At 38.3% G+C, this 17402-nt stretch overlaps 1 protein-coding gene across 13 annotated transcripts in view; it reads right to left on the bottom strand.

Moving 5' to 3' along the window:
• KCNJ3 (potassium inwardly rectifying channel subfamily J member 3) overlaps positions 1-16502 on the bottom strand; it is a 193608-nt gene extending 177106 nt beyond the window's left edge. For 5 of the 13 annotated variants that reach the window (XR_006273141.1, XR_006273140.1, XM_043487814.1 and 2 more), the window contains exons 1-2: positions 14877-16372; positions 4646-4862 (exon numbers count right to left, since the gene is read on the bottom strand). Coding sequence is in view for 10 of the 13 variants with exons in the window: in XM_043487814.1 (XP_043343749.1) it covers positions 4646-4862; positions 14877-15581 (922 nt within the window). In the remaining 3 variants the exon portion in view is untranslated. The other 8 variants (XR_006273142.1, XM_043487816.1, XM_043487817.1 and 5 more) reach the window with 5 other exon arrangements.
• Positions 16503-17402: the final 900 nt, after the last annotated feature.

Below are 17402 nucleotides of genomic sequence, written 5' to 3'. Positions count from 1 at the left end.
ATACAGGTTATAAGGAACAACTGGAAAATAAAAATTAGAAGAAACAAAAAAGAAGGAGAGAGAGAATGTGGTGTCTCTAAATTCCAGAAAGTACCTTGAGTATAAAGGAATAAATAATTGGATTATATTTTTCATGAAGAAAACACTGGAATACATTTGAGAGAAATGAGAGTCAGTTATTTTAAGTATTAGGTATGCTAAGTATTGGCACTTGAGTCACAGGTAATAAATATAATGATAAAGGAGATGGTTTTGAAGAAGAATAAAGACATTTTACTCACAGACACTAGCAAAGAAAAAGAGAAGATAGCCATGAGAAATGGACAAAGAGGGCAAAAGAAATGTATCAATGAGACAAGTGCTCGGGCCTGGTGCAATGGGAAGACCCAGAGGAATCGGGTGGAGAGGGAGGTGGGAGGGGGGATCAGGATGGGGAATACGTGTAAATCTATGGCTGATTCATATCAATGTATGACCAAAAAAAAATAAATTAAAAAAAAAATGTATCAAAATTGAAGTGTCACATTCTTTTTGATAGACTAGGTAGAAAGACTTGGTATGCTAAGGAAGGCATAGGACAGCTGGGACTGGGGGCATGGAAAGAGAGAAAAGGGCTAAAATAGATCCCATGGGGACAGAGCCTGGGAGTGCAGAAAAGACAATTAAGAAGACTGCCAAATAGCAGCGGAGAGCAGATTGAAGTTTGAAAGCATCGAGTTCTAATGAGCCAAATCTGCAATGCTGTTTGCCGCTAGCAGTGCTCTCCCTCCTGGGAGAAGCAGCAAAGAGAGCAAGAGTTGGAGGTAACCTATGTTTAGAAATTCGCTATGTGAGCCAAGAAGCAGAGGTTATTCATGAAGAGGTGGATGTTCTGTTCCTTAATGGAAGTGAAAGACCAGCTCATTAGAAGCAAGCAAAGCAGCATCCCTGAACTTGATCACTGAGGAGTATTTCCAAGGAGGTGGGGAAAGTAATTATTTGTGAGTCTTGAGCTGGAAGCTGAGACTCTCAAAGAAATGAGAAAGCTTCTAATTTTCCACCCTCCTCTCATCACCAGCACCACTCCCACTGTGACTACAGGAAGGAAACAGGCAAAAACCAAATGACATCAGGAGATCCTCATCAGAGGATTGCAGCCAAGTGAGCAATGCTGTGCCTGTGCTGGAGGGTAAAGGCTGTGAGTTTAGTACTATTAATACAAAAGCTGTCAAAAGTTTAATACACTCCCTAGGCGTTGGGGTCACTTGTTTATAAGTAAACTGCACGCAATCCAGTTTATTTATGAAAAAATGTGTTTTGTTAGTTATGTAGAGTTTGAGATTACTAAATTACTACTCTAGCATTTCAATGCAGGCTTTGCTTTTGAATCACACCCCAGCACTTGCTGTAACAATGCAATATAATCGTCTGTCATGTAGAGGTGCTCCCCACCTCTCTTACTTCTCACCCCACACTCCACACTGCTCACTCCATCCTAACCACCACCTCCTTCTTTTAGTTCCTGGAATCGATCAGGTTGGTTCCCGACTCAGGATCCTTGTACCAGTCGCTTCTCAGCCTCTGTTGTGCTCTCCTCCACACAGGCCCAGAGGTCCTTCTTGACAGGCAAGTCTCCACTTTGGTATCACCTTCTCAGAGAGACCTTTCCTGAGTGTCAACCTAAGACTGGGAAGCATGCTTTATATTGCCAGAATTTCAAATATTTTCCAAGTACAGAGCATGCATTCATATATTTATCTAGTGAATGAATGAATGATTTTAAAAAATCTTAGTGGTTTAATGTTAAGTATCATGAAAAGTTACATTGAGTAAGCAGTTAGTCACAAGCCTGTGAAACAAACAAAAAAAAAGACCACTGGAGTTAAAATGGTATTACTGATGTTCAAAACATCCCCAAAGATCATATTTGCCTTATTCTAAGCAAATAACTATTATGAGAAAGTATTATGAATGAAAGGATAAAGGAGGAAACATCCTGAAAAATGAATCTAAATAAATCTCAGTATAATTTTAAATGATCATATGGACATAAGAACGTTTATGATATTTTTACCAGACTCAGGAAGGTCTGAGAACATAGACAGATTTTACAGAGTTTGAACAGTACATGATTTAATTAGTTAGGGCATATATACAAACAAAATGTCAGATAAATTTTCCATGAAATAACATGTATAAATTATGAGTAATGTTTTGCTGTTTTTCTTGCTATACTGGATCTAGAAAACAGGCTTAAGTTAAGAGGTTAAGAGGAGGTAGACTTTATTCTTTTCTCCATGAAAGGCAATCTCTAAATAAGAAATTCAGTTTCCAGTCAAGTTTTCACATTTTCTGTGAAAAGTACTCTCTGCCAGTTCATTATTTTTAAAAAAGGAGAAGGAAGAAATTGTTAAAGTGAAATCTACAGTCCTAATGAATAATTTAACATTACAAAACTCCAAATTACTTTATGTAGAATATCATTTACTAACCATGATCCTCTGAAATCTGATGGAGACACATCAGTTCAGTCAAGAACACATATGAGTATTTTAAAAACAGTCTGCTTCAGTATTCCCTTAAGATGCCCATGTAGAAGTCAAAATTTGCAAGAACTAATGAATAAGGAAGGCTCAGACAAATCCAACTTGAGAGATGTTCTACTAAATACCTGGCCTTTATAATTCAAGTACATCAAGGTCAAGAACACAAAGTAAGAATGAGGAACTATTCCATCCTGAGACTGAGAAGACAAGTAAACAAATAAGGGCATAATCCTTAAATTGATGTTGAACCAGGAAAAAATAGTCATGATGGAAATTACTAGAACAACTGATAGTAGAACAACTGAAGGGAGCCTATGCGCTAAATAATAGTACTGTATCATTGTCTAATATTCTGATTTTTTTAATTACATTGTGACTTTGTAGAAGAATTTTCTCATTCTTAAGAGATATACACTAACTAGAGATAAGTAGGGAAAAATGGATGAATGGATAGATAGGTAGACAGAAAGAACTAGTGAAAGGTTTCTGAGACTGTCAAGTGAAACAGAAACTTCACTGTAGCAGTGATTAGAATAATAAGTAATTAATAAACAATAACCAGCTGTGTCAAAAGTAGAACCATATGCTATAAAAACAAATCAATAAAAACCATCTGCTGTTTAAGCACTAACAATATATTATTACTTCAATAAACGAGGCAAATAAAACTGAAATTTAAAGATTTCTTGAACTAGAAGCTTTTACATATTGGTTTCATCATTATCAATATATTGTAAAAAATATACTATAGCATGATTTCAATTTTAAGTTAAAAATCTAGAGAATTTAAACCATAAAATTGTCCACAGAAATCAAATTCCAGATAAAGATTGATGAATTAAGTCTTTACTCATTGTCCTCTAAACCTTAAATTTTAAAGTGAAGCACTAATGTTAACAAAATAATAGTAATACAACAAGTAGCTTCAAGGTGATTATTATGTCTTTCTCCTTTTAGAGAGAAGAAAAAGAAGTTTATAGAGATTGAGTATCTTGCCCACATTTCAAATATGAATTATGTAGCAGATGTATAATATTACAATGGCTTGCCTCCCCCTGCTCCTTGGACAAAGCTTTATGTCAAGGTGGGAGATTCTTTCCTTATGTAACACCTACCTTGACATAAGGCTTGAATGCATCTATGTTATTGCCAATATTATTAAAACTTTCAATGCTATAGTTTACACATAACTAGCACTTTAAGATGACTAGAATGATATTGGCAGAAAAAAATGGAAAGTGAAAATATTTCTGCTTTCTCACTATTTGTAGCAAGGATAAAACTCAAGATAGACAGACAGATAGATATAACTATGTAGATACTCCTTTGTTAGTCTCAAGCATCCAGCAGATTGTGAACCAACTGGCAATGCTTAGGTCCCAAATAATATACTCTGATTTACTGTTATTTTTCTTTTGCCATCCTTGTTCTCCCCAGAGAGTAGTAAATTGTGAGTATTCGCAGCACTACCAACATTGCATCTTAAAGAATAACATACAGCACACAGCTAGCTATAGCAAAGCAGAAAAGGAAGAAATTTTCTTTTTAAAAAATTTTTGGTCAAGGTTCAGCTGGGGAAATCTACTGACCTACTTTGAAATTAAAATGCTGCGTTAGCACACGCACACACACACACCCACACATACACATGTACACACAGGGAATTTTCCACTGAGGTTGCACTTAGTAGCATATCAAAGCTCTATCAGTGACACCCGAATCACCATCCCTAAGGCAAGAATATGCCTGCTGAGTTCAGGCTGCTCACTAATTGCCCTGAATCTATTTTAACCTTAAACCTTTTAAAAAATATGATTATAGGAAATCCAACTCCACAATTAAACTAGAACATCATAATCATTTCTAGAAGTCATCTCAGTTCCCTTTTTTGTCTTGCAGTAAGTATTTCTGAGTTAACATTATACATGCAATCATCACAACAATAAATCTTCATTTTCAAAGCAGTATCAACTGAATGTTACAAAGAAATAACAGACAAATCATCACTTTCATTATTGCGAGCTGAGACATTTAGCCCAACCTATGAGAGGTACTATGCATGTAATACAAAGTTATCATGGAATAAAGAAATTCGATGGCATAGCTATGTTTTTACTCACCAGTTGTTTCCACAATGCCTTCTAGGATGACGACAATCTCGAACTGTTCAGTTTGCATGCTTCGCTGAGATAGGTCATAAAAGGGGCTTTTGGCATCGATCACGTGGCAAATCGTGAGGGGGGAAACAAGAAAAAGTTGATCTGCCCCTGTACTAAAACCTACATCCAGTTCAAGTTGATCAAGGGGAAGGAACTCACCCTCAGGTGTCTGCCGAGACTAGACAAGCACACAGAAAAAGAGAAGAAATCACCACTTGTACTGAAATTTGCAAGGCAGCCCAACAGTAATTTACATTATTGCCAACATTCTGCACTATCAATCATCTGCAACAAAATCCAAACAAATCATTATGCAGCTATGTTCTAGCAAATGGGCCGAAATCCCACATAACTCATGTGGAACATACATGCATTATTTATAATACACGACTTACTATAATTACCATTCCCTAACTCATGAGCTTTGGAGAAACGCCTGGTCCAACAATGGCTGATAACACAAACTGTGGAACTAACTGTACATGTGCTACGGCTTGACATAAATCACTAAATAATAACACACTGCATGCCAGATGTTTCTTCCTCTCAAAGCATATAAGTAGGCAATTCTTATGGAGTTAAAGATGAAAGGTTGATCATAATTTAAAAACAGATTTACTGCATTATTATAAAGCAAGCATAATAATTTATTTTTCTAGGACCTTTGTAAAGTAATAAATAGATATAAACTAGAATAGAATAGTGAAGATGTTATCATATTAAATAACATTATATACACAACAGCTCACATAATAAAAATAAAGGCAGATGCTGTTAACTAGTGGTTTTCATACTACTACTAAATAACTGCATTAAAGTTATTCATTTCTCTACCTATTTAACAAATTGTAAAAATAGTGAAAATTAATGCTCAAATGAATTTAAGTCAAAATGTAGTTTAAAATATCTGTATTAGACAAACTTGTAGCTTACTAAAATTTTTATAAGACAGTGGCATTCAATATAAATCACTGAAAAGGTTAATTCAACAAACTGCTTACATGGTGAAAAAAAAGTATACACATGATTATAAACAATTAGCAAGTCATGAAAGTAAACTTATTTCCTTTTTCTATTCATTTTCCATATCTGGTCTTTCCATATTTGTATTCCTTATCTTACTTACAAGGACCACAAAAAGCAAGTATTTAGGTTTATATGATGATGCTGGTAAAATAAAAGCTGGGTTAAGCAGTTACATACAGAAAAATCAGGGTGGAGGGAGGCTTGCTGCTGGTCAACTGGGGTTTGGAAAAACCCAGTATATTTTAAGAGACTCTTTGCAAAGCTAATTTAATAAACAAAACAGACTCCATAACACTGGTCTGTCCAGTGAATCAGTAGGTTGAACACAGAGTCTTTACTCAGAGTTCCAGAAAAGACAGAGGTTTTGTAAATGAGCCTGAAAACACTGAGAACTATGGTATATATATAGTAACCTGCCCTCCATAGCAAAATAGAACCAAGACTTTAAAGTTGGTGACAAATTGTTGTAGCAGCAATTGCAGATTCTTAAAAACAAAGCTAGTCAGTTAATGAAGCTACTTTGTAATTAGTGACACTCAGGAGTTTTGAGTAGGAAAAACATCCAATGAAAAGACAGAGACTATTTTTCTTCTCTGCCCTAGGAGTAGTTGATTAAATTTTTAAAAAGAAGAAGAAAATGATTACTGACAAGGAAAAAAAAAACACACACACAGAAAAACCTGATGGTGCAAAAATAAAAACAGCAGCTCTAACAATTAATGTTGGAGAAAACTAATCATTTCTAAGCCAGCAGAACTCACTTATCTTTCACTATATATTCTCAAATTGGTAAAATACAGATGAGACCAGTATCTTTCCAAGTATACAGTTGTATAGCTATATTGATTATGTAGCAAAATAAAAGCTAAATACAAAGCAAAAATAAAAGCAAAAATCCTGGGTCACTGTTCTCCCACCTACTAAGAAACAGGTGCTATATAAACACAAGGTGGTATTCTGACATTTATAGTTAATATCAGAATTTGGGTCATTTTACCAACTATTCTAAGCTCTGCTTTTTCTGCATGAAATAAAAATATTCACAAGTATAATTTTAAACTCACTTTCCCATTCATTTTAAAATAATTTTCCCCAAAGAACAGATATGTTTCTACTTTTATATAATACACCAAGACTGAAATTCATCTCCCTCACTCATATATTTGTTATTTATACATGTGCCTCATTCTCAGAGTAAGCTATTAGCTTCATATTCTCTGCTCATTCTACAACCCATAGAAAGAAGTGGCCTAGAAACAGACTGGCTATCAGGAAAATGCCAACCTAGAACAAGAAATGTCTTATTTTTAGCCAAGCAGTTAATTCATATGTAGGTAATTTACACTTAAATATGTATGAATCTATTCCATTCAGACTCTACGTTATCTTCTGATTTTAAAAATGTGTTCCATATACTCAAAATTATGCCTATACCCTCCTCCAAATGCTTTATATCCTAAGTCTTGGCAGAAACAAAGCTAACAACTGCATTTATTTTGTGATACTATAGGGAAAGTAATACTTCATTTCACTGAAAAAAGATTCTCACAATTACATCTTTTTTAGATAAGTGAAATTCTCTGCACATTCATTGAAAATTATTTCCCAGTGGGTAACCCTAAACCTTTCTTTAAAGGACTCTGAGGTACTACATATATCCACAATTTTATCTTTCAAGTCTTCTTCCATTTTGTTTGGTTAAGAGCTATTTCAACTACCAATATGCTTACCTCACTAATTTCTGTTTGCTTCTCTGACTCTGCAGTAGACTGAGAAGCCTATTAATCACTGTGAATTAAAAAGAAAGCTCTTCTATTTAAAGGTTGGGAAAGGATTGGCAGGTGCTTGTAGAATTGGAATTGTTTGAAGTCAGAGCTCCTGGCAAAAGCAAGGTTATCTTATCAACGCTCAGACAAATACAATATTCCAGAAACTGATATATGCCTACCAAATATATCTTTAGAAGCAGGCACATTCTATTCTAAGCTTACAAGGAATTCTAATCTAGGATTTTCTAATTCTGGTGCAATTCTAGAGATTTTCTGGAGCAAGGGGGGAGAAAAGCCTATGATAGTTTTAAGTTTCTCAACTTGTATAACTGGAGTTTGAGAACTTTTCCTCAAGGAATTGTAATACATACACATACATGACAAACACAAAGAAAAAATAGGAGTTACGTATGTGCCTTTATAAACTTAAAACTATGATTGTACCTTGAGTATGTAATAAATCAGGAGCAATAATATTTCATCTATTTCTAGTAACCTTATTTATATAACAATTACTGTATTTCACTCAGAAATGTTGATAATAGAAAAAATTTAGAGAAAAACCTATTTAACCTTAATTTATTATGGTATCTTAAGAATTATGATAAAAGAAGAATCTTTCATTAGTAGAGCAGTTTGTACCTAGTCTACATCATATCTTTTAGCTGTATAAACCTCCTAATTCCAAAGGGAATACAGAATCATGATCATTTTTACATAAAAATATGTAAACAGATACAGTCAAAATAAAAAAAATTAATTCAAAACACCTGCTAAAGGTTAAGATTAATGTGGTAAATTGTTAAAATTTCTGAGGTTGACTTTACTTGATGAAATAATCACTTAGAGTCTTGAAACTATTGGATGAATAAGTGGGGGAAAGGTGGAATGAAACACAGCCCATGGAAAATTAGTTAATTCTTTAAAATTTAGAACATAATTTGAAAACACTAGGACTTCAGAATGACTTCCATATTTTTATTTTCAGTTGTATAGAATAACTTTTCAAAAGGAAATAAATATCTCTTTGAAATTTTAAAGCTTTTCTGGTTGGTTGCATATAGAAAATTCTGGGAATTAAGAGAAAAATCAAGGAAATCTAAGGCATAAAGTTTGTTTAGATTTATTGTCCAAATAAATTATAAGTAGAATATCATAGATATTTGAAATGATTTTATACAATTTAGATCTTGGCAATAATTTCCAAGTTATTCTTTGTAATAAAATATTATTATTGAAATATACTATTTCTGTTATATACACTTCAGTTAGAAGTCACATGGATCTATGTCTAGAACTTAAGGCTTGTGACTCATTCTATAGTCACAAGTACTAATTTCAAAGAAGTAGCTAATGTCAAATGACTTTGAACTCCCTTAGAGTCCAAAAAGGCCTGCAAGATAATCAATAACAAATTCTGACTATAGGTGATAAAAGAACCAAAAGTCACAGATGCTTGGAAGGGATTATCATGGTCATGTACTTTACAGACAAATTACCTATAGTGAAAGACTGCTGAGTACATATCCAAAGACACAGACACTTACACACACACTCACTGCTCTGGGATACAGTTACAACTGCCCTTGGCATAACCAGATCCACATTTGTTCATTCTCCTTCTGGGAAATTTGTGGTCAGTTGCCCACATTCATTCAACATGGACAAACTTCACCAACACAATCAATCTCTTTGCTCTCTTTCTCCCATCTCTCTAACCCATAACTGTGTTATAATTATAACTATTGTGCCCTTTCCCAGCTCAGAGGTGAGCAAGGGGAATCTGGGGAAAAAAGAAAAAAACATTTAATCACTAACATCTGACATGTGAGGTGCACCTTTATCATATTCTAAGACTTGATCTACCCCCCTACCACCTTTCACACGTCTCCATTGGAAAAGGCAATGAGCGCCAGTGGTTCAGAAAGGAAAAGAAAGCAAAGTAGGTGAAGATGGAGAGGGTGGCTCTTCTTGCCTACCATCTCTCCACTATTCTATCTGAAATTTCACTTCTCTTTAAATGGGCAATGTGTGTGTCTATGTTGAGTGTATGTTCATATGTTGAATATATGCTGAAGTTAGAAAATTACACGCAATGAGGTCAGGGTACCACGTGGAATCTGAAATTAGGAAATGAGTCAAAAGCAGGTACAAGGATAAAGAACAACAATGTCTTGTGACTCAAAGCTGCTCTGGCAATGGTTTTGGGATCAGACCAAAATTAGAGTCAGGCAGAGAAAAGTATGGACCTAGAATTTCATCTGGATAAACTACAATTGTACATTTTTTACTCCTTAAGTTTGAAATTCCATCAATTCTCAGGTGGAAAAAATGACCAACATCAAGCCTAAAATAAAGATTCTTTTTAATGCTAAGCCAATTATCCCATAAAAATATGTTCATTTTTATGAAAAGAAAGTAACTTATAGAATGGAATGTAATTTATCTTGTAATAAATTTTTGTGAGGCTTTTATTCCATTCAAATGAAAGAACAGCTTTTTAATTCCTTGGGGACTTTTTATGGAATTTATAATAATAACTGTGGATGGGATTTGTAACCCTACTTGCACATTCTCCTCCTACTCACCAAACACCCTCAAAGCCATCAAGTGTTTTTCTCTGCTTCTCATTTGTTCTTACCTACTGCTGTGTATTTGTGGGTCTTTATGTCCTTATTTCTGTTCATGCTGTAGTCCCCTAAGCACAAGCCACCCTGTACTTTGCAGGAACCATATTAAAAATAAAAAACAAACAAAACAACATATTACTACTATTTAAAAGAAGAAGAATAATTATAGTCTTTAAAAGGAACCCAAGTTCTATACCTATTACAGAATTATTGTACTTGTCAGAGAAAGCAAAGCTAGGCTAAATAAGAACTGTACTTTTTTAATAAGACATAATAAACCCACCTAATAAAACCTCACTGACATTAAGATCTAGCCCAAGAGTTCTGGGGTACTCAGTCTTAGACTCCTTGAATCTTTTTACTAGTCACATGTATAATGTTAAGGAAAAGAGTGGCTTTTTAATAGATATTCATTTGTGAATTATTTTATTTAAAAGAGATGACTAATAATCTCAAGATTAAAACTAAAGTGCAAATTGGCCAAGATCAACTGGGGAAAAGAGTCAGTCATATAAAATAGCGTCATATAGAGTCAAAATCATAATTACATTTAAGTGCAAGCTATAGAATGAAGACAAACTAATAAATATATGAAAAATATCAGGAATTATATGGTCTAGGAATCACTGTGATTAAAAGATTAAGACATATGAAGAGAATGAAGAGCTTATTAGTTTTGCAGATTCAATTTTGTTTTTATAGCATCTGCACTGGATCACAATCATATGAAGAAACCAGATAACATCCAATTTTGAGTATCCATATAAATGGAGAATAGAAAACATGACCATAAAAATAATGTAAGTGATATATTAAAAGATAACTGGGAACCATTACTTCTCACTAAATGAGAGCTTAAAGGTTACATAGCTGGCATCCTAGGAAAGAAAGATGATGACTATTTTCCATGAATAAAAATATGAAAAAATAAAATTATATTTCCATGAGAAAAATATCCTTACCACTTAATTTTAAATTATGTATCTAACAATAGTTGATTTTATGTTTATTGTATGTAAACAAGGTTTGACTGAGTATCTATACATATACACACATATACACATGTATACATGTAAGTACAGTGGCTTCCGGACAGTAAGTGTGCAAGCTCTTACATGATGCCTCAAGAAGTTGAAATCTTTCCCTACCAAGATGGAAGTCTAGGGCAGTCAACCATCAGTGTTAGATTTGTGGGAAGGAGTGAGATTTCCAAATCCTTTTGACCCAACACTAAATTACAAGCTCCAATGTACCAACCATTAGTCTCAACTCCCTAACTCAGGCATTTTTATTAAAATTTTAAACTGGATGTTATGCTAACTTAACACAACTGTGCCATTCATTAGTTCCTACATTTTAGATTTTTTTAAAAAGACAGCTAAAAAAATAAATAAAAAAAATAAAAAGATAGCTAAAATAAACTGAAAATTCAAATAAAACATCAATATGGGGATGAAAAGAGGAAAAGAGAAAGACCATTCATCTTAAAAGAGCTTCCTATAGCTGTATTTATAATATTATTATACATTTTAAGGAATAATTTCCAGTTATATCCTAAAATTTTTATTTAATCTACTTTCATTTTTTCCTAAGTAGAAAAGGACTGATCACTCCAAGCATAAAGTTGGAAGATCTATATTTAAACATCAAAATAAAAATCAGTACTTGCAAGCTCAGAAGATAGGAATAGAGTTGAAATAAAATTTGCTTTCATGTATGTTAACAACAGTTAATAATTAAGCAGAAAAATTATAAAAAACTTCCATCAAGAAAGAGAACCCCAAAAAACAGATAAAAAACCTCATAGTGGCAAGGATTAGAAAGCCACGTGAATGTTCTTACTGTCTTTGCAAGAAGAGAACATGCTTTATAGTCATCAAATAGAATTCTTACATTAATATTTACAACAGGCTTTATTCAGCAAATAAGAATACAGTAATAGAAAAAAATACAAATGAAATTAATAGGTAATAGGAAGAACTCATACAGACTATAATACTATTGTTAAATATTAAGCTTTTGTTGCCTTAAAAGTCTATGTATTTCCTTGTATTAAAGATATATAAATTTTACATTTAAAATGTCAAACATGGGTTAAGAGAAGAAACTGAAATGTGTAATAATATTTAATAAGAATATATAAGACTAAAATCAAAATGTTACTGCTTTAAGCTTTTGGTATAGCTTCACTTTAAAAATATAGTTGGCTGCTTTGGGTCACTTCATCTCAGTTCCTAAGAGAAAATAAGAGTCATTTACTAAAGGCATATCTTCCCTCTAATTTTGCTGTATGTTATCATTTTCCCAATAAAACATGGCCCCTTTTTAATGAAGTCTAAGGAAATGACAAGAACTCTTGAGAATTCATTTTAGTCACCATGGCTACTGGAGAAATCAACTTCAAGCAAACTACTTACTACAAGTAAGTGACTGGATGAAGAGTTGCCACTCATCAACCCTCTCCCTTCACAAAAAAATCAGGACAGAATTTCATCATAATTTTGTTTAGATATAAACTGACGCCACATGCCAATCACTTTTACTTTTAACCCTGATGTCTTCCCAACATATCAAAAGTAAAGAATTTTAATAGTATACATATTGTTTTAATTAGATGTTTTTAATCACCTTGTGTTAATATAGCACCTTGCTCCAAGTTTGCCAACACTAGAAATCTATTTTTTTAATAAAGACACTTCTTACAGTACATGCACTACATGGTCTCATGAAGAAAAATCACTATCAGCGTCCTGAACCACTAGAGACGGGGGGGCTTCAGATTCACTATAACTTTGTAAAAAACAAAAACAATAACCAAAACATGCTATGCATATTAATTCTATTTATTTCTGACTTCTGATCAACCTAAAAACATCCAAATATGTTTCCTTAAAAAGATATTTGTTTTAATAAATGTATTTATATCTTTGAAAAACTAGGGAATAGCAATAACTGACCTTTAAGGTCTAATTTTTAATTTCTAGTAGATCAATCAATATGGTAAACTATTCTTCAGTAAGAATCTCAAAGTGACACACAAACATGGCTTCCATAATAGAGACTTTTGCTATATATTTACAAAATGTTCCCAGTACACCTAACCTAAAAAAGAGGTTATGTATCTTGTTCTATACATAGAAACAGGCACATACAACAAACATGTCTACAGCATGTCTAGCCTGATCCAAATAACTCAGTTCAAACAGGGGTCCATAGCAGGATACACTAAGTTAAAATGTTTTAAAAATTACATGCAGCTCACTGGAGTTTTATAAAGAATATGATCCACTCAAATTACTTATTTACAATTATCTTAATTAACATATACATTGGAACTAGGTTAAAAATTTTTCCAGTAAGCTACACACAATTTGTTTATTTACTGTCTGTAGCATAGGAAATGTGCATATGATGTGAAGTGACAGGACAACTGAGCTACTTTAATTCTAACACTATACTGAGCAAGATAGTCAAAATTGATTAGGGCAAGACCTTATAAATGAATGATAAAAATGACCCAAGAGACAAACTTTTAAAAAGCACACGGTACTGCTTTAACTGCCGTGTAAACTGAAGCTGTATAAAACTATATAGACCTGGGATGTAGAATTGAAATCTCAAAGGTAAAATGTCAACCTAAATACTTTAGATTTTCATTTTATTAGTACTAAATTGTGAATGGGGCTATGACTTTCTATGGAATCTCAGAGAAATCGTTGAGATTGTACTGCGGGTCATCTTTTTTGCTTTATGAACATTTGAAAACTAGGGAGAATCCCTCAAAAAGATGAACTATAAATAACACAGAGAGAACTGGGCCTGTACCCCTCATTCCCACACTCTAATTGGGTTAGTGAGCAGAGGGGGCTTCCCTCCTTGTTTGGAGTGGTGCCCTCTAACGACCAGATGGACCTTGCTTTAAAAATCACTCCAGAAGCGATTTCTCTTAGCATTTAAAGGGCTGTTGGTAGGAAGCAATCTTCTTTAATACACACTAAGAAGTTTCAGGTGAAATCTGTAATTGACAAAGGCTTCACAGAAACAAGCAATTAAGAATAAAATGAATAAAAGAGACTGCAGGAAAAGCACTCAGCTTTCACAGAATACTTCTCTAGGATAATATTTAGGAAAAATAAAAATTGACAACAACCAGGTGTTACTTTTTCCACTTGATAAACTGCTTCTCCCATCTGTGTACTTGTTAAAAAGATGACCACAGAGTTATTGGGTCTGAAGCAATAATCCACTTGCTGATACTATTAGGGAGCGGGACGGGGTTGGTGGAGGGAGAGGGAAGAACTATAAATAAATAAATAAAGCCTTAGGTGAACATTGAGGCAAGTTCAGCACCTTTTGTCTAAAAGCCTGTTCAGTTTTAATACTTCAAGTTTACTGGAGTGGTGTACTGACAACAAACCCAAAGCTCTCTGAATAGGAAAAGAGCCAGGGTGGGAAGCAGAACAGGGTCCGCCTGTACCTCAGAGGTCCAGGAGCCAGCACCACTCCGTCAGTGTTACTAGTCCAGAAGCGATACAAGTACGTCCGATTAATATAAACAAGAATAAAGCAAACAAGTGCAAGAGAATGGGTGGGAAAAGAACAGAACTGTCGACTGCACTCTCTTTGCCCCATCCTCCACCCCGAAAAGGCAAGTTTGCCTGTAGCGTCAGACAGCCTAGGAGCCAGAGGGTAGCCCTCAGGTGGGTTAATTCCCCCGAGCGTGAGGAATGGCGGCCGCCAGGCGGGGAGGGGGCGGACAGCACTTACTTTGAGCAGCTTACAGCGGATCTGCGCGGAGACCATGTGGCTATTGCGCAGGTTGCCCACTCGGAACATGAGCGTGAGTTTCCCGTCCCTCATAGAGATCACCGCGTGCTCGCTAAACATCAGGGTCTCCGCGCGCTTCTTGGGCTGGGACATCTTGATGAACATGCAGCCGATGAGGAAGGCGTCCACGATGGAGCCGAGAATGGACTGGAAGAGGAAGAGGATGATGCCCTCGGGGCACTTGTCGGTGATGTAGCGGTAGCCATAGCCGATGGTGGCCTCGGTCTCGATGAAGAAGAGGAAGGCCGAAGGGAAGTTATAGACATTGGCCACGCAGGGCGTGTAGTTGCCGACGTGGGCTTTGTTCAGGTCGCCCCGAGTGTAGGCGATCACCCACCACATGGACGCCATGAAGAGCCAGGCCACTGTATAGGTGAGGATGAAGATGAAGAGGTTCCAGCGCCACTTGAGGTCCACCAGGGTGGTGAAAAGGTCCGAGAGGTAGCGGCTCGTCTCACTGCCCAGGTTGCCGTGTTGGACATTGCACCGGCCGTTCTTGTCCACGAACCGCTGTCGCTTCTTCTTGGGCACAAGCTGCTGCTGCTGCGGGCCCTGGCCCGGCCCCTGGGGCTGCAAGCCCGAGCCGCTGGACGAGGTGGTCACTACCTGGTAATCGTCCCCAAATTTCCTTCGGAGTGCAGACATAATACGGAGGGGCGAGCCAGATTCAAACGCGAAGCGAAGGCGCAGGAGCCGAGCGCTGCAAACCAGCACCAATAAGGAGGTGGGGGCGGGAGAGAAAGGGGGGACCAAAGCCGGCGCGCCTGGGGTGGGGGGCGCACCCGGCGGTGGCTGCGGTCTCTGCCCCCCGCAGACGTCTCTCCTCCCCTGGGACGGAGGCTTTCTCTCCACGCTGAGTCTTAAAACCGAAAAAAGTGTTCTCCCACACTCAAGGCAGGAGGGCTGCGAGGACCACGAACCCAAGAGCGAATTCGCCTCCAAGCTTTTCCAGGCTTCTCCTCTCTGCCCCCACCACCGGCATCCCGGGGGCCACCTCTCGCTTCTCACAGCCCCCCCTGACTATCCTGCCGCACTCCCAAACTGACTGCTTTCAAATGAACGAGTTGACCAGCGAGTTCCACCCCACCGGCCAACTCGCCGGGTTGCCCAAGCGGCACTACCTGCTCCGACCAGACCCTCCCCCCCACCCCGCCGCTCCCAGCTCGCCCGCCCCCCCCCCCACCCCCCGGGACGGCTGCCGGCTCCCTCCGGCGCGCCCGCCTCCTATCTTTTGGCCCAAATCCCGCCCAAAGGCATGTCTGCCCGGGCACGGGTGCAGCAGCCCCTACCCACGTCCTCCCGGCTCAGAGTCCCCTCTCCGGACTCCAGAGACGCGTCCGCCTGCCGTCCGCCGGCCGCGGAGTTTCCACGGGCGCCCCCCGGGCCCCCCGGCCGCCCCCGCGCCCGGCAGAGACGTGGCGGTGCGCTACCGCCCGGCACTCACCCGAGGGGAGAGGGCAGGAGGCGGCGCCGCGGGCGGCAGCGGCCGCCGGGCCTCGCACTCTGCCCTCAAGGCTCTTCTCGCCTCCACTTTTCCCGGCGCACCACGATGGGCGCCAACGCCGGTCCCCCAAGCTCTGCGCCTTCCTGGGGGCACCGCGCGGCCCCCGGCGGGAGGATCCTGGTGCACCGGGCAACGGGAAGACTTGGGAGCGGGACTCGAGGGCTCCTGGGCACCGCCGCGCTCTCCTGGCTGGCGACAAAGGTGCTGCCGGAGGGGGTCTGAGCTTCGGGATTCGGGTCAGACTCTCAGGTGAAATACCAGCGCCGCTCCAGCTTTTCCTCGGCTTCACGGCGCCTGCCTTTTTCCTCTTCCCTCCCTGGCCCCCCACTGCCGGTCCGCGTCTCTGCGGCCCGGGTGGGAAGGAGCGAGGCGCGAGCCGGGGGCGGCGGGAGAGTGGTGTGTGTGCGGGTGCTTGTGATCCGCTGCAGAGCCGCGCTAGCCCCGCCTGTCCTGCTTCCCCCGCTGTTTCACCAGCCTGAATTGCACCTCCGCGCCTCAGTTGAGCCTGCAGTGTCTGGCAGCTCAGGAAAAAGCTAGCCCCTCCAATGAGAAGCGACTCTAAATCTGCTCCCCAAAGCCAGCCAACTCTTCTTCCTCGCCCCTCTGCATCAGACAGAAACCCCCCAACAAGCACGAAAGGCTTCTCTCTGAAAGGGGAGAAGTATAATGTGTCTGTATAACTAGGGCTCTCCTTTACACGGATGCCTGGGTTTAAGGATGCCCCATAGAGACCGGAACTGGCTTCGTGATAAGCATGTTCAGAACTCAGAGTTGCAAGTAGCAGAGGGGGTTCAAGATGGGAACAGAAGAGACGGGAGACGCTCCTAGGAGAGCTCACAGTTCTGCCTGAGAATGGCTCTATTAGAAAGGCATAGAATGTCCGGAGTTAATGTGTGGCTGTAATTGAGGGATGAAGGCTGGATTGTAATGGCCAGGGCTGGCAGTTAACTTAATGGAAGGGC

This window comes from Cervus canadensis, chromosome 15 (assembly GCF_019320065.1).
Source record: "Cervus canadensis isolate Bull #8, Minnesota chromosome 15, ASM1932006v1, whole genome shotgun sequence".
Classification (NCBI taxonomy): domain Eukaryota; kingdom Metazoa; phylum Chordata; class Mammalia; order Artiodactyla; family Cervidae; genus Cervus; species Cervus canadensis.
Note: the sequence above shows the minus strand (reverse complement) of the source record. Positions and strands in the feature narration are given on the sequence as shown.